The sequence below is a fragment of the Carex rostrata genome, chromosome 22 (genome assembly GCF_964058835.1).
Source record: "Carex rostrata chromosome 22, lpCarRost1.2, whole genome shotgun sequence".
Taxonomy (NCBI): Eukaryota; Viridiplantae; Streptophyta; class Magnoliopsida; order Poales; family Cyperaceae; genus Carex; species Carex rostrata.
Window position 1 is genome coordinate 1,509,320 of NC_135939.1, and position 20,630 is coordinate 1,529,949.

At 30.7% G+C, this 20,630-nt stretch overlaps 2 protein-coding genes and 1 non-coding gene across 3 annotated transcripts; 2 read left to right on the top strand and 1 right to left on the bottom strand.

Moving 5' to 3' along the window:
* The first annotated feature begins 4,356 nt into the window (after window positions 1-4,356).
* LOC144573730 (protein RAE1-like) lies at window positions 4,357-14,175 on the top strand. Its single transcript, XM_078323480.1, has 10 exons — window positions 4,357-4,458; window positions 10,188-10,274; window positions 10,386-10,451; window positions 11,306-11,499; window positions 12,166-12,307; window positions 12,528-12,608; window positions 12,703-12,831; window positions 13,091-13,168; window positions 13,428-13,499; window positions 13,585-14,175. Exons 1-10 carry the CDS (start codon window positions 4,357-4,359, stop codon window positions 13,756-13,758), a joined length of 1,125 nt encoding a protein of 374 aa, XP_078179606.1. The 3' UTR covers window positions 13,759-14,175.
* A 950-nt stretch (window positions 14,176-15,125) lies between these two features.
* TRNAW-CCA (transfer RNA tryptophan (anticodon CCA)) lies at window positions 15,126-15,197 on the bottom strand. Its single transcript has one exon. It is a non-coding gene; the product is annotated as a tRNA-Trp (tRNA).
* Window positions 15,198-18,358: 3,161 nt separating this feature from the next.
* LOC144574443 (protein EPIDERMAL PATTERNING FACTOR 1-like) lies at window positions 18,359-19,075 on the top strand. Its single transcript, XM_078324414.1, has 3 exons — window positions 18,359-18,521; window positions 18,605-18,660; window positions 18,808-19,075. The coding sequence occupies exons 1-3, from the start codon at window positions 18,392-18,394 to the stop codon at window positions 18,997-18,999; spliced, it is 378 nt and encodes a 125-aa protein (XP_078180540.1). The 5' UTR covers window positions 18,359-18,391; the 3' UTR covers window positions 19,000-19,075.
* Window positions 19,076-20,630: the final 1,555 nt, after the last annotated feature.

A 20,630-nucleotide genomic window follows, 5' to 3' on the forward strand; every position in this document is an offset into this window, starting at 1 on the left:
GATAAGATAATGAAAAGTTTTGACTAAAATTTCATTGAACTGTAAATTTAGCACAGCGACGGGAATTTTGTCTCTCTAAAATCATAAATTTAACTAAAAAGGGCATCTAAAATATAATTACAAAAAAATCTGATAATGAGCGGTATCTTGTTGAATTCACTGGATAAGAACAAAGACAATGTAACCACAACGATTCCTTTCAATTTTTATATTATCCTCTTAACCTAGCCGCATGCATGTAGTATTCAGTTCCGTATGAAATTGATTCTCCTGCTTTTAATGATTAGAAATTCATATGTTGACTCAAATAATTAAATAAGTACAAGTCTTAGTTAGGTGGCTAATTAATTTGTGGGCCCTCTTAATCAGACAACATGCTTGGTAGTTGGTAGGCTGATAGCTATTTTTATGAAGTCACTCTTTAAACATTTTTCATTTTTTTTTCACGCATCTTAAAATACACACATACTTATTGTATTGATGCGTACTTTTTTTTATATTAATGCACGCTTATTTATTTTTATTAAGACAATAACTATTAATATATGTCACGTAATTTTGTCAAGTCAAAAATGTATTTTCACAGCTGTCCATGATTATTTCGATCTTCTTGACTGATTTTATATCTCTCCCTGAAACTTTTATAAAATTACGCAATCTATCAACGTTTTCATGGGATTTCAAAATTTGCCTCTTTCGGTGACTAAATAACCAGACAAAGCCCCTCTTTTCGGTTATTTAGTCACCAGATCTAGAAATTGAGACTGGTGACTAAATAACCGGTTTCAATGAATTCATCCAGTTACTAAATAACCGATTTTATTTTTTTACAAAACATATTTAAATTTTTTTATTTTTTGTATTGAAATATTATAAATGTTGAATATATTTCTTTGAAAGTAGATGAAATACAATATAATTTGATTTATTAGAAAGACTGTGACAAATAACCCGGATCAACATTTTTCAGACCGGATTTTTCACGACTGTAAGAAAAATTAATATATTTTTTATGGGTTATTGGAAAAAAAAAAATATATGATTTGAATGTGAGTTATTGATCGCGGTTCAAAAGTCACTTCTAGGTAATACATAAAATATTGTGATCCTTCTAGTATATTTAATTTTTTAAAAGTTGTATCTATTTTGAGAATTCTTTTTGAATAACAATCATTAAATAACTTAAAGTTTTTATTTTTTTTTCAAAAATAGATACAACTTTTTTATAAATTAAATGTACTAGAAGGATGACAATATTTTTTGTATTTATCTATAAATGACTTTTGAACCGGTATCAATAACTCATAATCTAAACATTTTTATTTTTTTCCAATAACACATAAAGAAATATATTAATTTTTCTTACAGCCGCGAAAAATCCGGCCTGAAAAATGTTGATCCGGATTATTTGTTGCAGTCTTTCTAATAAGTCAAATTATATTGTATTTCATATATTTTCGAAGGAATATATTCAACATTTCTAATATTTCAATACAAAAAATAAAAAATTTAAAAAATTTATGTTTAAAAAAAAACAAAAAAACAAAACAAAACCGGTTATTCAGTAACCGGATGAATTTATTGAAACCAGTTATTTAGTCACTGGTCTCAATTTTTGGATCTAGTGACTAAATAACCGGAAAGAGAGGCTTTGTCCAGTTATTTAGTCACCGAAAGGGACATATTTCGAATTCCTCTGAAAAGTTGGGTAGATTTTGTAATTTTATAATTTTTTTGGATATTAATAAAAATTTCGGTATACCTCCTATTACACACTTAATTATGGCTCAATACATACTTAGCTATTGCGTTAATAAACGTGTACTTATGAAACTTAATTAAAATTATTTTAAAAATAAAAGAAAATTAGATGCGTGGTGCTCTATGCCATCACGGCATAAAGCAAGGGAAGATAAGGTGAGATTGATTTTCTTTTTTCAAACAAAAAACCCACGCACTCTTCACGTTGTTTTCTTCTAAAATTTTAAATAGCACTATTGTTGACAATTGATACAGAGAGAGTTTCATCAAAAAAAGATACAGAGAGAGGTAATATCTCCAGTTCTTAAAAACTGGAGACTGCCAATCGCCGCTTGCCTAACTGCCTAAGACATCTCTCTATGTCAATTGGTCAATACTATAATTAGGGGTCCGATACAGGTCGAGTGGAGGTATTTTCATACCCGTATCTGTTGTGATAATGAAAAAAAATCTTTACACATACTCGTATTTTCGAATACAATACAAATCGGATAAACGGATAAAAAAGTGTCATTAATATTTCAATTCGTGCTTTCGGTAAAATAATTTTCAAAACAAAAAAGACAAAAAAAATTAATAATGAATACAACTAATTTGTATTATGAAAATTTAATAAAATACAAAACTTTATTGTATAACAATATTTTTAAAATTATCTTATACAAAAACGGGTAAGATAACGAAAAATTTGTTACCTTTACCCGTACCCTGATAAGTTAACGAAAAAAATATTACTTTTATTCGTGTTTTCGGATACGATACAGGTTGAATAAACAGATAAAAGGGTACCATCGACACCCCTAACCATAATTAATGCTACTTTTTTTTCAAATAATCATTTTCTTTATTTTTTTTTTCTTTTTCTCTTTTGATTTGGAAGACGTTAAATTATAATTTTTTCTCCCGTTGCTGTTCATTTCGTCAATGGTAAGCGGGATTTTTTCAGGACGTTTGATTTTGATCTAACGAACACAATTTTTAATGTCTCAAAAGATCTCCTCTACAATGCAACATTTTATCATATTAAATTATAAGAAAACATTATTGTACTTGTATTATGCACTATACTTCTTATTTGCATTTAAGTATCTATATCTAGCATGTAAGAATGTACGATTATCTATAATTAATATGCAAAGTGTTCGCCGTTGAGGCGAAGGAAAAAGGAGCCCCTTGTAAGTTGAATATATTTTTTTAATTAGCTCTTGTATTTTTTTTTCAAAACAAATATTACTTTCTAATAAAGATAAAATTATACTAAGTTTTATTGCTCCGCTCTTTAATATTTTCTAAATCAGAGAAATTTTTTGTTGTAATAACATAGTATGAAATTCTTTATTATAATCAGAGAAATTCTTTGTTGTGATAACAAGGGTATAGAATTTTAAGGCTTGACTTTCATCTTTCTTTCAAAAAAAATTCAAAGTTAGATACTTTTTGTAATAATTAAACACACGACTTTTGGAAAATTTATTTCTAATAATGTAAGGGATAAATATTCACTGTCCTTTTTTAAAAAAAAAGTATTAAAATGTTTGAGGTGCAAGTAATGGATTCAAATAAGAATTTACATGATCTGATTTGAATGGTGGGACTATTATTCTCCACATAACAACAAACATATTCAATTAATCACAAAATTATGTGTAAATATTTGATCTAATATTGCCATAAATGCTCATAATTGCATACAGCCGATATGACAATTTTATTTAACAAACGTGACGACGACTGTTAAAATAAAAATAAAAATGAAATTACAAATAGTTTTCTATGATTTAGCCATGTTGTACCTAAATATAGTTTAATTTGAAAAATTAACGATTGAATTTTATGTACATTGATCGATGGCCATATAAGTCTCATATTGCATCATGTTCGTTAATCGTTACTATTACAAGTTAAAATACAAGAATCTATTTTATTTGTGATGGTAAAAAATAATTGTTGTCGAAGATAAACTGACTAAAATTGTTATTTCTGACAATATTATTATTACTGATGAAAATATTCATAAGAATACCGACGTTATTAATTATTTTTAATCTTATGAAGAAAAATTGTAAATAATTTATATAATGTTCTAGTTTTCTTTTAAGTTTATTTTATTTATTTTAACCTCTTACTTTTAAAAAACACTGTAAAAATTTGACACCAATGATATCTTGATTAATAGAATCTGACGACTAGGTTCCGACATTTCTTCTTAAAAAAAAATAATATATCATCACAATTGTGCTCCGAACTAGCACAAAATAAGTAAACAAAAAAAATATAATAGACGGTGTCTGTAAAGAAAATGAGTAAAATTAAGAGAATCATGATGGTTTGATGAGTATAAGACTAAATTTAATCCGACGTTATATTAGAGTCGTTTGATTGCAATAAGATTTGTAATAACAAATTTTGATGCAAATTTAACAGTTTCGACTGAACACTAAACTAAACTTGATCCAACAAAATTCATAAATATTAAATACGTACGAATCTTGATACGAACTGAAGAGTTTTCGACCGCACACTAATCTGAACTTGATGCGATGCTATTGGAAGTTTGGAACCGTCCCACGTCTGTTCGCCGCAAAGAAAGGTACGATGATGCGCTTTGACATCGGACCCTTTCGGCTCTTTCTACATGGAATGATTGAAAGGACGAAAGGGACACGTGTCACGATGGAGCACAAAGCTGATTGCCAGGTTTCTCTTTGTCTCTAAGGCTGCCACGTCATTACTGTAGCTGGTCCAATGACCTAAAACTGAAAATGACAAAATGAACAACTTGAAAGTCAAATGTGTAATCTAAAAGCACTTTCGGTTTGGTTCATTGAAACCATAGAGAGGCAACAATATATTTGGTAAATTAAAGACGTGGTTCATATATTGGTATTAATTGCAATTAATCCTTTGTTTAATTGTAATTATGCAGATAAAATATGAACTGTATTTGATGATTTTAATTTGTGCTTTTGAGGTCCGAAACTGTTGCTGTTATCATTCAAAAGGTAACGGTACAATATAACCCACAAAAAGGCAAATGAAAAAAGAAGAAGAGAATAATAAGCTGGTAAAACAGTGAGAAAAGGTGCTAAGATTCTCAACTGAAAATTTATAATTTGGTCCATTAAATTTTATAATTTTTATATACATTATAATTTCTATTTTTTATAAAATAAAATTACACTACATTTAATTTTCAACCCTCCGAATCTTATTTTTTTTAGTTCCGCTCCTAACTAGCATGGTCATCTAGCTTTAAAGACTTTAAAAAATAATTGCTTACTTAATGTCTTCTTCCACACTATTGTTTAGTATTAGTAATTGTGTTCCCACTTCATTTTATAATGAAATTTTGTGATGGCCAGAGCTAATAAATAGCTCAAATATAATTAATATCAATCTTATGAAATTAATGATTGTTTATTTCATATATGATAAATAAATTTAGGAAAACATATTCACACTTCTATAAAAATTCAATGTTCTAATCAGATTTAATTAGCTATTCGGATACTATATAAAAAGAGGAGGGTTCAAATGCCTCCATTTTTTGTGCCTCCATCATGCCTCCATTTTTAAAAACTTTAATAATTCAAAGTTTAAAAATTAAACGTCAAAATAAAACCGTTAGATGCAATCTATGTTATTTTCTCTATGTGCCCATAAAAAATTATCACATTTTAATTTTGCTTTTATATGAATCAATAAGTTGAAAAATCAACGTCTAGAAATTATCCATATTTATATACATTTTTACAACCTCAAGATGACAATCAAAACTAAGTTGAAATGCCATAATTTTTTACATGTGGATAGATAAAATGATATAGTTCATATCCAACGGTTTTATTTTGAATTTTAAGATTTAAATTTTGAGTTATTAAAGTTTTTAAAAATGGAGGCATGACGGAAGCACAAAAAATGGAGACATTTGAACCCTCCTCATATAAAAATCATACTTTTAACTTCTAATTTGCAGTGCTCTAAATTCAGGAGGTCAAAATTATTTTCAAAGGGGAGAGGGAATGGGATCTTGTGAGCATGTATATTTTCTATAAAAAACTTCAAAATTTCAAAGGTGCAGTTGACCATCTGTGTGCTCACTTGAGTCTGTCCCTGCAAATATAACAATATATAGTGCAAAAAAAGGAATTAAAATCATCTCAACCAATGTGGAATCAAAGTTGGCAACCATTTTCTTTAGGAACAAGAACACCATTTCTGTGGTCATCATGTCTGGCCTTTTATTTACAAAATGGAGAAAGGTAGATGGGGGCATTTATGTCCAACATTTTTTTTCCTTTATTAAAGTAAGCCCACACTAATTGGAAGAGAAAAAAGGAGGTGCCACCACCTTTTAGAGACAGTTAACACTAGCCTACCAATGTGGCATCCAATTATAATGAACAACAACAAAGTTATATGATCACTGTTATTCACTACTATTCATGGAGCCTTCTTGTCTTCTAAGAGGCTCCATGGACCACATATGTGGCGACAAATTGAACACCAAATATTTTATAAGGTACCTAGTTAACAAATCTCCCAAATATTTTATAAGGTACCTAGTTAACAAATCTCAAGGAACTTCAACTTCAACTTGCAATCACAAATAAGAATCAATCCATAAATGCACTGTTACAACGAAGGGGGTCACCGGTCACGGATCCGGATCCCCTAAAGTAACCCAAATTTTGATCAGAGTTTAGATCCGGACCGTCCGATTTGAATCCAGACCAATCCGGTTTGAGGTGAATCACACGGGGGCCTTTTAATATGACAACCTGATTCAAATCGGATGATCTGGATCTAAATTCAAAAATTAGATTACTTAAGAGATCCGAACTCACCGGTCACAACATATTTTTTTTTCCTTTTTTTTTTTTCCATTTTACTCCTTCCGTTATTATTTCAGTTTTTTCCAGGGTTTTTTTTTCGAGACTTCTTTTCTTTTACTGAGCTCACCATCATGAGCTACCTTGTATTTTCTTTTTTATTTGTTACAAAATCTCTGTAACACCTCATTATCAATGAAATGAGATCATGACTCTTATTTTTTCTATAAAAAAAAAAAAAAAAAAAAACTTGTTGGGGGTTGAGGACATATTTGGCCAAGGAGGAAATATATGATAATAGAGAATAAAAAATAGTAATTAATCAAAGATTGAGTTTTTTTTTCACATTATTATTTGGTTGTTTGTCAACAAAAAGATAAGTGCATGATAGAAAAATAGTATATTCCACTTCTTGGAATTTTCTATTCCTCCAAATAGAAGAGAGGGTTAAATAAATGTAAAAGGAGGTTTAAGTGTGAAATTTCACTAAAAAATAAATTCTTACAATTTTATTTAAATTTGATCTTATTGATAACTATTTTAACTTCAATCTTGTTATTCTCTATTAATTAAAGAACATATCCTAAATTGAGTTAGAACTTGGTACTCCTCGTGATAGTATTTGAAGGGCTAGATTTTAATCCCTATAGCTTATCATAAAAACTATTGAATGCTATAATCCTTTCACAGCTAATTATATTGATATACTTCATAATCGTCGAAATTAATTTAAACTAAAGGGGATACCAACACTATGTAGCATTCATTTTCCAAATTCTGACAGATTTTTCTTTTCATATATATTAGGAGGCATATTGACAAACAAATAGTTCTGGTTCGATTTGGCGGGATCAAAAATTTATGATTCGGGTATAATTCGGTACAGCAAAGAAGTAAAAAAAAAAACACAACCCCCCCTCCCCCCAAATTTTTTTTCGCACTTTTTCTCGGGAATAATTCATGACTCGCATTTTATTCACGAATAAAATGAATTATACGTTTTTTTTGCATGTTATTTGGAGTTTGGTTCGAATACGTCAAAAAAAAAACGCAATTATTTACAAATTTATCACGTATATTGCTACTATGATTGGAGGGTTAAATAATATTTGTGTAATTGTGTCACACTTTTTTACATAAAATCAAGAAGAGGTCATCATGGAGGCCCTGGCCTTAAAGAGTTCAGATCTAGTGAAGTAACTCAAAAGTTGGGTTTTAGATCAGGATCATCCAATTCGAATCCGTGATAATCTATTCAAATTGGAGCGTGCAAATCTCGAAGTAACTCAAAGTGGAGTGCACAAATCTCGAGCAACTAATTCAAATTCCAAAGAAATCTCGAACGACGAATTCGAATCGGATGGTTTCGATCCAAAACCCAAAAATTGGGTTACTTTAGGGAATCCGGACCCGGCCTCGGGCCCCTATATCTTCAAGAGTATGGCTAATATAACATCAGTGTCATTTCAGTCTATATAACACCAACTCCAAAACCTATCAAATCGAGTTCAAATGGTGAATCCAAACCGTTCAAACCGATCTACTTCATTAGTTGTGCGTTTACATGTAAAATTTATAAGTTTTTGAGTTTATTTGATATCAAGTCAAGAGGTCAAATGTTTGAGTTTTTAAGTTAATTTTAATACATTCATTTTTCAATTTTTTTGCCGCTTGATTTGATACTAAAATAACTCGAAAATATAAAAAGTTTGCATGTAAACACATCACTCATAAAATAAATTGGTTTGAATATTTTGAATTCACCATTTGAACCCGATTTAATAGATTTTGAAATTAATGTTATACAGACTGAAATGACACTAATATTATATTAGCCATACTCTATCTTCAACGCCAACTTATTTTCAACTGACACGTACATTTTTTTTGGAGTAAAGTAACAACGTGCCGTCTTACAATTTTTTTGTAACTGACACGTACTTATCTTTATAATCTATACTTGAACTTTTCACATTCACTTTAATTCTTTAAAAAAAAAAAGAACATCTTGTTCTAAAATCTCCTTCTTTTTTAAAAGTGTAGAAATATGTGTAGCCACAGCTGGTAAAGTTCGTTCACTTTTTGAAAATTATGATCATAATAATTGTAAAATTATGTGTTACTGTTCCACCCTATTTCTTACCTTAATCTGCCCTGATTGCTTGATCCCTTATTTCGGTCGCCACATATTTGATTACGACGTAAAAACAATATAAAACCAGATCTTTGTAATGTAATGTATCATTATTGGACAAACGATTTTTCTGCAACGCGATTATTTGTCTACTTCTCGCAGAACAAAGAATAGCAAGAAGTTGGTTTCGTGATATAAAGATGAGTTCTTTATTAATGTTTTATCTGTCGTTTTTTTTTTTTTTTTTTTTGAAATCCTTGGTAGAAGCTACCAAGTAGTTTTATCTGTCGTTTTTATCAGGCAAAGCCCATAAGCAGTTTCAGGATCAATTGGGCCGAAAAAGCCCAATAAGCTTTCTTACCTGGCCCAGGCCCAGAGACCGTTTCTTCTTGCGCGGTTTGTTGGCACTTCTTTTAAATCTTGAAAACGATCAAATCTATCTTGCATTAGCACGCGCGCAATCTTGCTTTACTCCTCTCTTTTTTTTTGAAAGTGCTTGGCAGTGGCAAGGAATTGCTTTACTCCTCCCTCTCTCTCTCTCTCTCTCTCTTCACAGAAGAAGGCGCTAGGTATGTAATTGTTGACCAGTTACAGTTTCATTGTTGATTTCGTTTGCTTTTCTCGTTAGTTTGGGTGTTTGAATACTCCTCTTGATTCTTGGCTACTTAGTTTTTGGTAAAATTTCTGAAAAATCACATTTGAGGTAAATCTTTGGCTTTGGTATTAACATAGATGCATTACTTGGTATTAAAATAGATTTTTATTTCAATTACATAGATGCATTGTTTGCTCATGTTCTCTCTCTCTCTCTCTCTCTGTTATTTTTTGCTTATATTAAACTCGTAAGTCTGAAATTCTAGTCCGTGTTTATTTTACAATTGATCTTTACTTTCTTTTTCTGTATAGATTTTGTTTGGGATAGCAGAGAGCCTATATTTGAGCTTAATTCGACCAGTTTATTTGTTTAAAAATTATAGATGCTGCACTTCTTGTTCATGTTTTGAGCATGATATTTTATCTATTTTCATTTTTTTTTTGTTTCTTTTGAGTTATGTAGATTTGGGCAGGACCAGATGTCTAAACACGCATATTCAAAATCCCAGTCAAGTTCAAAACCGCCGATCCCAACTGTTAAATTTAGTAATACTTTTGAGGTATTCATTTCACCATTTGCTAAGTTTGATTCCTTCAATTAATCATAGGTGATTCTAATTTCAAGATTCTTACTTGAAGTTTTCAAATTGCAACTTAGTACACATTTTATTAATCTTTGCTAATAATATATACATGATCATTACATTCTTACTTCAGGTTTCCAAATTGTACCTTAGTATACCCAATCTTGGTTTTTGTTCTGTTAAGGAACATACAGCCCCATTTTGTTATGTAATTATTCAATCAAAGTTTTCATTTGGATTCATAATTTGCTTAATTATTTGATATGGCTGATTAAAAATTAGGTGCTACCTTCACCAAGTGATAGTGTGTCGAGCCTTAGCTTCAGCCCAACAGCAAATCATCTTGTGGCGACATCTTGGGATAAACAGGTTATTGTCTTTTCATATATTTCAGGTTATACATGAAATGTTCAAATCTTTATGTTATATATTTGAATATTTGCAAACCTTCTTATATTATAAAGCATTGATTGGAAATAGGTCAGATGCTGGGAGATCTCTTCTGAGAGCAGCCGACCTGTGTCCGCCATATCACATGATCAACCGGTACTACTTGATTTTAACAAGCTTTTTAGATTTTGTTTGTGTTATGTTTTGACACAAATTGCTATTTGAGTCCATTGGACTTTGTATCTTTAATTTGTAGCTTATGTAATGACTCTTGCATGAGAGAGAATAAGTCTATTACAAATCAATTTGAGTTGTCTCTTTGTCTCTTGTTCTCTTTCTCTTCTCAAACCCTAGAAACCCTAACATTTTGTTTTGGTATTATGCATGTTCTGTGTGCCATATTTGCATATACCTCCAACACTTCTGTCTTTCTTACCTCCAATAACATGATACATTTTGGGGCTATTTGCAAATATACCCAAACATTAGAACTAAATTGCGCAAGAATTGACCATTTTACCCCTAGCATGTATATCCTTCAACTTCAACCAAACGTGCTTGTTCTTGTTCAAATCTGAGAACTAGGAGGATTTTATTTAAGGTCATTTCACGATTCATACCACAATCCTTCCTAATTGATTTATTTTCTGAATTATTTTGGGCCTGCCTCGAAATTGAAAGCTTGTGCATTGCGGATTTTATTAAACTTTTGGAAAAAATTATGAACATTTGAAAATGGAGTTGCAAGCTACATCTTTGATACAAAATCCAGGGACTCAAGTTAATCTATTATAATTTGTGCAACTCGATTTGTGGAAGAGAATGGAGTTCAGTTTTAATAGCATATTCTTTTTCAAAACTGACATAATGATTTAAATCAAGAAAACCTTGAACAATATTGGTTTAGATGGATCATGCATGCATGATAAAGTGATAAACTATTGATTGTCATCTGGAAAAAAGGATTAAACTGTCACCGACAGCACAGTAAAAGTTTTTTCGGGTTGTAGGTGCTATGTTCGACATGGACACACGACGGCAATTTTGTGTTCTCAGGTGGATGTGATATGCAAGTTAAGATGTGGCCCATTGCGGCAGGTGCTCAGCCAATAACTGTTGCCATGCATGATGCACCTGTAAGGAATGTCGCTTGGATTCCTCAAATGGATCTCCTTGTATCTAGCAGCTGGGACAAGACAATCAGGTTTACTTTTTTCACCTTTTGTTCCTTTTTCTATTTTTCATAGGCAATCATGAAATATATATTCTAGTGTTGTGTTTCCCAATTTATTTATATGATGACGAAACTGCTATATCCAAATGGTTTTAATATCTATAAATCAGTAGTGAGTTTAAAATAATAAGTAAATGATTCTGGAGTGGTATTTGATATTTACCATATTTATAGGCATGATTTGCAGGATTTTAATATTTATTCTTGTAATAACAGAATATTCTTTTATTACATCGATGCAACTTCAATTTTTGATAAGTTATAGATTGATTTTCAGATGGTCTTCAACATTTCCAATTCAATGTGCATGTTCTTCAAACATTAAATTCAATGCTTATGTTTGAAAAATATAATGGATGCCCCTCGAAAACATCATATACACATGCCCTTACGTATTTCACTAGAACTATCATCATTGTTGCTCTTTTATTAAATAAAAGAGGAACAAAGGGTAGTTTGGACATTGTACTTGATAAACTAGGTATGGAAGTAAACATAGCATTTTCAATCTTGTAAATTTATACGCAAGACACTATTTCTTTTGCAAGGTATCTGCGTTATTTTTAGCTCTTATTGGGACATACATGACATCTGTTTTGAATTTTTGAATTCATGATCATTTATTGAAAAAAAAAGGTACTGGGACTGTAGGCAAGCAAAACCTGTTCATATTCAACAGCTACCTGACAAGTGCTATGCTCTGTCAGTAAACTATCCCCTCATGGTTGCCGGAACTGCCGATCGTAACATTATTGTCTTCCACTTGCAAAATCCCCAGGTATTTATTTCCTTTACTCTTATTAATCGATATATGTTGGAAGTTACAGTTCAATATTACACAACTGTAACTTGGCTAGATGTCATAAAAATATTAGCATGTGGTCATATCTAATTAGATTTTCAAGTTATCAATTATTTTCATGATTCAAGTTGTTTGGTTGTTATTTTGGAAATTTCTTTTAGCATGTGCGATTTTTGTTGTTTCCTTCCATTTTCAGATAGAGTTCAAGAGGATACAGTCCAGTTTGAAACATCAGACCAGATGCGTGGCCGCCTTCCCTAATCAGCAGGGTTTTCTGGTAAAGCAAAAAGTTCTGATAAAAGCCCACTGGCCACATTTTTTTTTTGGGGGGGATCAATTGTCTTCTAAATTTTCTCTTTCTTTCATGTAAGGTTGGATCAATAGAGGGAAGGGTTGGTGTGCACCACCTGGATGAGTCAAAACTGAGCAAGAATTACACATTCAAATGCCATCGAGATGCGGAAAAAATTTGCTCTGTCAACTCAATAAACTTTCATCCAGTATGGTCCTTGAACTTTCTGTTATTTTATTTTTATTTTATTGTGATTATAGGGACTTACTTACTCTGTTATAAGTGGAGTGTTGTATCTCTCTTTTTGTGGAAGCTGGTAATTTTGGACCCTTCAAAAATAAAAGGGGAATAAAATGGTTCTTTTCAAAGTAGATTGGCTCGATGCTGCATGGTAATTTTGATTAAATCAGTATGTGGTTTATTACAGAGTTTCATTTTTCTTTATATCAATTTGATTTGGTGTGCAGGTGCATCACACATTTGTATCTACTGGAACTGATGGTACAATTAATTTTTGGGACAAGGATATTAAACAAAGACTCAAGGTCTGCTAATCCTTCATTCCTTTTATTTTATTTTATTTTCTTTAATTTATTTGCAATCTTTCTTCCAATCCAGTTATCAGTAATACATGTTGAATTTCATTTTCTACTGTCCAGTATTTTCTTTATACCTACTTCCTACATAGGATTACAGTATTTACCATCAGAAATTATTTTTGTTTATTATTTCATATCTGCTCAGTTAACCCTTATCTCCTAGCAATGTATCTACATGATAATTATATTTTTGTGCACATTATAGTTTCTTCCCAAGTGTCATGCTCCTATTCCATGCGGTGCATTTAATGCTGATGGTTCTAAGTTAGCCTATACAGTAAGTCTTAATAACCTTCAAATTTCATATGCTCAAAATTTTACTGATAACATGTATATAACAGTGCAATGAAATATATGTGCAGGTTTGCTATGACTGGAGCAAAGGTGCTGCACATCATGACCCATCTACAGCCACATCACAAGTCTATATATATGACGTCCAGGTTGTTATGCTAATTGCGCACACATTTATCTTGATTTTATTAAAATATTTTAAGAATTACAGTTCTCTGCAAATTTCATCTACAAATGAATAGTTCCATTAACAGTGATCCTTAAAGAAATACAGTTTGCTTGCATTTTATTTAAAATGCTTTTTCACCGTGTAAAGGCTTGGTACTCAATTTTTTTTCATTTTCTTTGAGCAGGAAATTGATGTGAAACCAAGACCAAAAAATAGGAGTCAATGAAATCTACTTTGAAGGGGAGAAAATGACTTATAAAAGACAATACTTAGAATTTTTTGTTTATAACGCAAGACTTAAATGATAGTAATTTTTTTCTTATTTTAGTTTTTTTTTTTTTTTTTTTTTTTTTATACAGTTATACTGCATTGTATATGGTGTCCGGGATGTTAATGTAAATATTATTGATTACATTGGAAGCCTTATATAATGTAGCTATCTCCTGTAGTTATCTCCAAATTACTGACACTTTTAATAAAATTCAGCGTCTTATCGGAAGGAAAGTGATTGAGTATTCCTGTAGTTATCTCCAAATTACTGACACTCCAAAATAATTCAAAATTACAAAAAAGAAGGGAAAAAAAGTAGAGAAACTGTCTTTATTTGGGATGCATGGCTTGGATGAGTGAAAAAAATGTTTAACCTTATGAAATTCTAACTATATTGAGATATATGAATAGAATTAGGGTGTTTTTAGGTTCACCAAGTTTCTTTGTAAATATTTTTTGCTTTATACTGCAAACTAGATGGATTTAAGCAGGAGTCTGTACCTATTGTTTCATTGATACTACAGTAGGCGCCTACCAAGGCAATTATGTAATGTTGTAACTTTTCTGATAGCCACTGTCAGTTTTATCAAAAAGTTTCTTTGTAAATTTAATTGGCTTCAAATGACGAATCAGAACTACTAAAACTCATTTACCTTACTCGTTACGAGTGATGCGTCTACATGCAAAAATTCTAAACTTTCAAAGTAATTTAGTATAAAATCAAGTGGTCAAAATTAAAATGTTTATTAATTAATTTTAATGCATTCATTTTAAATGTTTTTTTTACCACTTGACTTTATACAAAATTAACTTCAAATTTTAATATTTTAATTAACTTTATACAAAAGTTTTTTGAAAATTTTAACATTTCAAAATTTTTTTTTTTGAAACCAATCAATAAATTTTAGAATTGAGTTCAAAAAAAAAATTGATGAACTTAATAAAAACACCATAATTATACTCGAAACGTATTCTATGAATGCATTTTAATTGAGTGCACACGAATCACGACTTGTTTGAGAAAGATGACATAACATTGTGCATAAAAAAAAAAAAAAAAAAAAAAAAAAAAAAAAAAAAACGAATTAGCAGCAACTGCAGTTTTCCAAAAAAAAAAAAAAGAACAACGAAAATGCAAAGCGAAAAAGGTGATCCGGAATTTCGGGGTTTTGAACCCGACGTGAATCGAACACGCAACCTTCTGATCTGGAGTCAGACGCGCTACCATTGCGCCACGGATCCGGTTGTTAGTTATGTCTAAAAGATTTTATATGATGTATTCTATTCTGCACAGATTCGAATATTAAAACCCATAAAAGCAAAATCTATGGAAAAAGAATCGACAGTAAGAAATTTCGCAAGGTTCGATTCGAATGAAGGTCGACAGAGTCCGAAATTAATTTCTTGATAACTCCGTTGTTATTTTTGTTAACAAACTGCTAAGAGAAAATTTGCCTTTATAAAAGACCGGATGGAAAGATTTTCCAGTAACATTTTCAGGCAACACGTGAGTTGAGAGAAAAATAAAACCGTACAAAAATATTATATATAATCTTAAATTTTTTTATAAAACTAAATCAGTAAAATGTATACATTAATATAAGAGTGAGTCTATGGTACTATGCATATCACGGGTTGTTACTGTGTTACGGCTCTATATTTGAGTTTTCAAATCCTAACGGTTGATCCGAACCGTTCATCTTGTTCTCCATATTAATATGTGTTTGGAGACCAAATTTTACATTTTTTGAAAATTGTTTACTATTTTTTTAGATATTTAGAAAATCACTTGAACTGAAAATTCTGGACCATCCAAAAACAGTGATTTTCAATAAATCTAAAAAAATAGTAAAAAAAATTTTAAAAATGTAAAATTTGATCTCCAAACACATATTAATATGGAGAACAAGATGAATGGTTCAGATCGACCGTTAGAATTTGAAAACTCGAATATAGAGCCGTAACACAGTAACAAATCGTAATATGCATAGTACCATAGACTCACTCTTAATATAATACTCAATTATGTATTGAGCAGGTCAAGTGTACACTTTAAATGATTAAAATAATTAGTTTAAAATTTTAACATAGCTTTTGACAACTGTCAAAGTAGGTTTTTCTTTTTCTTTTTCATTTTTTATAAAAGGCATTCATCAAAATACGTTTTGACTTATCAAAAATTTTGTGACAAGTGTACATTAATACTAAATATTTCTCGGCACAATAAAATTGTGTATGCATTTTAAAATACGTCAAAAAAACTGGTGTAAAATATTTAGGAGGTGAGTTCACGAAATTAATTATCAAATTTGAACGTAAAACCTTTTTAATATTCGCCTACTACCTACTCTAATTATGTAAAATGAGAATAAAATTTAAAATAAATGAGAAAGAATAATAGAGAGGATTCTATGGTGAGTTAGAAATATTGGGCATTTGTTTTATAATTCTTACCGTATTATAAAACAGATTACCCCGAGACTCTTAGATCTAAAGTAACACCTCTTCTCTTAATTTTTAAGTAAAGATTGGATGCCAATCCACTTAACTATTTAATTTTACAAGAAATTCTTTTATTTGAATTTCAAACCTGCAATCTCTCATAAGGTGAGCATTGTTTTAAGTAAAGATTGGTTTCAATAACACCTCTCCTCTTTAATTATTAGCTAGTTTGCTGAATCAGAAATTTTAAGTCAGAAAAAAGGGAAAATTGGTTATTTGCCACTCCAAAACCTTGAAATTTGAAAATTGTCACTCTAAACTTTGAAATTGTAAAAATGCCACTATAAACTTGGTTAATTCTTAATTTTGTGATTTATACTGTATAAATAGTATAAGAATACAATACAAATGACAAAATTAGGAATTAACCAAGTGTATAGTGGCATTTTTACAATTTCAAAATTTTGAGTGGCAATTTTCAAATTTCAAGATTTTGGAGTGACAAATAACCAATTTTCCCAAAAAAAAAAAAGTTTAGTTCAAATCGTTTAGTCAGAGAATTATGAGCACAGGAACATCTCACCTACACATGCCAGGGTTCATAATAGGTTTCGGTCCAACTCAGTTAGAAGGTGGGCTGTACTGTACTTACCGATCCATTTTTAGGAGGGTAGAATGGTCATTCCAACTTATAATAAATATCTTACGATAAACTTAAGTCAAAAGTATTGAGATTAGATGAAGAATGGGGATTTAAGAAACGCATTTAATTTTGAGGAAATGAGATATTTTGACGTTTTTATGAGGAAATTAGACAGCTTGAAAGTATGAATGCTCAACTCTTTTATACCAGCATCCGGGGTAAATATTTTAACAGATTAGTTTTGGCTTCACGCCGAGCATGGACTATAGAATTAAAACAGAGCTATATATAGTCCGTATGCTAGGTGAAGCCAAAACTGCTCTGTTAAAATCTTTACCCAGCATCCGAGCTCCGTTTATTTTTTTTCTTTATTTATAAAACGCCTGTAGGCGTTCAATTGCTTACCTGTTACTCAACTAAAACGACATAGTGTACCAGTATGTTAAAACAACATAACTCTTATTTTTTATTTCAGATGAAATTTCCTATTTAATTGTGAAAACTGAAAAGTACATTCTCAGGCTGTAAATGGCATTTAAATACACGCGGAGACAATTAAAGCTCCGCCACTGAATCAATGAGTTATTGAGCTTCATTTATGACACAGGCAGAAATCCCACCACACATTTCCCTCCTTGCATGACTCAAACAGAGATTTTAAAATGAACAAAAAATGAAAATAATTATTTTGTAATTTCTAACTTCATATATTACTAATTAAGTAAATCTATACAAAATGTTGTATAATCAATCTCGTCATAATGATAAAATATTATATAATTTATTTGTATGAAAAAAATTATCAAATGTAATCTAACATTTATAAATTTCACACAGGATACTCTTATCTACACTCACATTTGGTAAGCTAATAATTTTTTGTCTTTTTTATTCACTTGATAAATTTATAAAAGAATATATGTATTCTTACTCATCTCCACCAAGGATAATACTGATAGAATACATATATTTTTATATTGACACTCCACACTATCACAGAACTTCCAAAACGCCTCACCTTGTTTCTCCTTTGAATCGGCAACATTAAATTAAGCCCCCTGCATGCATTGCTGCCATTCTCTTATGCCCAAGTACCTCATTATTCAATTCACCTGTTTTAACCTTGTTATTCTGATCAAGAAGAAAAGTGCCACAAGAATTCATGTGAATCTTTGCTACAATAGTGTGCCAAAAATCATGTGACGCTAATCAAAGATCCTCACTCCTCATCAGCCGTTCATTTATTACTGTCCCCCATGAAATTATATTATATATGAAACAAAATATTTACTCCAAACTCCAACCTTTACAACGGCCTCCTCCTCTCATCTGCCCACTTTTGACTGAATATATGAACAAAATTCAAATTCATCTTAGAATAATGAAGAGAAAGGATTGCAACAGAGTTCACAAGGAGATGCCTCTGCTGATTGCTATTTTGTTGCTTTCTACCGTGAGCGAGGGACTGAGATCAATGCCAAGTAAGTTCAAATTATTTTTATAGTACTCCATGCATGGTAATTTCTCACTACGAGTACATTACTATTTGCCATTTGATACACAGTTACGGGTCGCCGAGGGAGCTTAAAGCTGGAACAAGAACACCAAGTTGCTTCTAAGGTAGAAGAATCTATCAGAAAGAAATAGTACATTTTATTTGCAAAATATGACATAAGAGTTACCATAGTAAGAGATTAAGAGGTAAGGATTTGAAGCCAGATAACTTCATATTTTTTATGTTTTTGTGCTGGCTATGTTGATTTGTAGGGTACCAGTACAGAACAGCTAAAAGAAGTTCATGCCACTGGATCAAGTGTACCGGATTGCTCTCATGCATGCGGCTCCTGTTCCCCTTGCAACAGAGTCATGGTGAGCTTCAAGTGCTCCATTGCCGAACCGTGCCCTATGGTTTATCGATGCATGTGTCACGGCAATTTGTTTCCTGTGCCTTCCAATTGAACTAAATTAGTTTAATTAACTCGTCACATTTTAATTCTCTAGGCATATTAAGTGGTATTTGTTTTTGTTGTTGTGATTAGGATGTAGTGTATCTCCATTTCTCCATTCTATTATTAAGCACGTTGGGTGTCCGATTCTTCAACGGCTATGATTGAAAGATGAAACTTCAGATTTAATTTCAGTCATCCAATTGCATAATTTGTCTTGTTTTGATTAAATGCATATGTTTTATGTATAGAAGTCTAAATTTAGTTAAAAACATACTCACCACATGTTCTGTCACACGATACATTATAATTAAAATTGAACAAACTCTGAAATTTAGCGATATATTTCTATGTTTTCTTATTTCTTTGTTTTCATATTTCTCATCTTCAATCGAGAAGACTCCACTTTCCATTTTTCTTTTTCTTTTTGTTTCCTTACTTCTTCTTCGTTTCTATATGGATCACAATGGAAATCATTTTTTTTTATTTCCTTATTTCTCTTTCTTTGTTTCTATACATATTGTTATGGACAATTTAGAATATATCAATGTGTGTGTGTGTGTATTCTAAATTGGAAACAAATTAAAGAAGAAGAAGAATATAAATTGGAACGTGTGTGTGAATATATATTTCTCTTATAATATTTGTGTGTGTGTGTATCTTATACATACACACGATAACATTTTTTATTTATATTTTTTGATATCATATTATATGTCGATATTGAATTGTTGTACGATATTTAATATTAGATTCGAATCGAGCTATTATTTGATATCATTGGAACTTAAAAATAAAGAATCATCACATCATCAAATTGTTATCAGAGATCACGATTAAAGTTAATTAAAAATACATAATCATAGAAAATATGTCTTAATTTTTAGATAATTATTATTTTCATTGATATATTTTTTTTCTTATAATATGTCCCCGTTGCAACGTACGGGTATGATACTATATAGCTATGAGTGTGATTAGGATGTAGCATGTAGTGATCACATTTTGGGATTATTATCACCCGACCGAAACGACGGCCGGAATGGTTATGAGCATTGCCTTCAACGGATGGATCTGTACCTTTTGTTTACCCCATTAATATAAAACAGCTTAGCAGTTGGCACTAGCTAGTGCTTACTGTTTGAGTCATATTAAGTGTGCATTTTTTCTTTTCAATTTCAACCTTTTTTTTTTTTTTTGGTAATCTAACTAAAGGGCCAGATTTAAAAAAAATAAAAATAAAATAGAGGAGCAGGAGTTGTTTAGACATTTTAGTGGTTCCTCCTCTTGAGGAAAGAGTAGTAAACTTCAATGGCCATCGGATCGCAATCCGTTGATACGCGTTGAGATTATGTGAGCAGATTTAAATAGACGCTAATCTCAATCGTTCCATTAATAATATAAACTATCCGTGTAAATTTTGACACGAATCAAACAACTTAATTAAATATAACATATTAAAATATGAGGAGAGTTCAAATGCCTTCATTTTTTGTTCCTCCATAATGCCTTCATTTTTAAGAGCTTTAATAACTCAAAATTTAAAAACTAAGAGTCAAAATAAAACCATTAGATATGATCTACATCATTTTATCTATGCATGTGTAAAAATTTATGACATTCTAATTTTATTTTAGTTGTCAT

What these genes read in the sequence shown, in the direction of transcription:
- LOC144573730 (XM_078323480.1), top strand. Translation starts at nt 4,357, where the DNA reads ATGATGCGCTTTGACATCGGACCCTTTCGGCTCTTTCTACATGGAATG. An exon ending in CTAATCAGCAGGGTTTTCTG is followed by an intron (nt 12,609 to 12,702) that starts GTAAAGCAAAAA and finishes CTTTCATGTAAG; the next exon opens with GTTGGATCAATAGAGGGAAG. An exon ending in ACTCAATAAACTTTCATCCA is followed by an intron (nt 12,832 to 13,090) that starts GTATGGTCCTTG and finishes TTTGGTGTGCAG; the next exon opens with GTGCATCACACATTTGTATC.
- LOC144574443 (XM_078324414.1), top strand. Translation starts at nt 18,392, where the DNA reads ATGAACAAAATTCAAATTCATCTTAGAATAATGAAGAGAAAGGATTGC. An exon ending in GGGACTGAGATCAATGCCAA is followed by an intron (nt 18,522 to 18,604) that starts GTAAGTTCAAAT and finishes TTTGATACACAG; the next exon opens with TTACGGGTCGCCGAGGGAGC. An exon ending in AACACCAAGTTGCTTCTAAG is followed by an intron (nt 18,661 to 18,807) that starts GTAGAAGAATCT and finishes GTTGATTTGTAG; the next exon opens with GGTACCAGTACAGAACAGCT.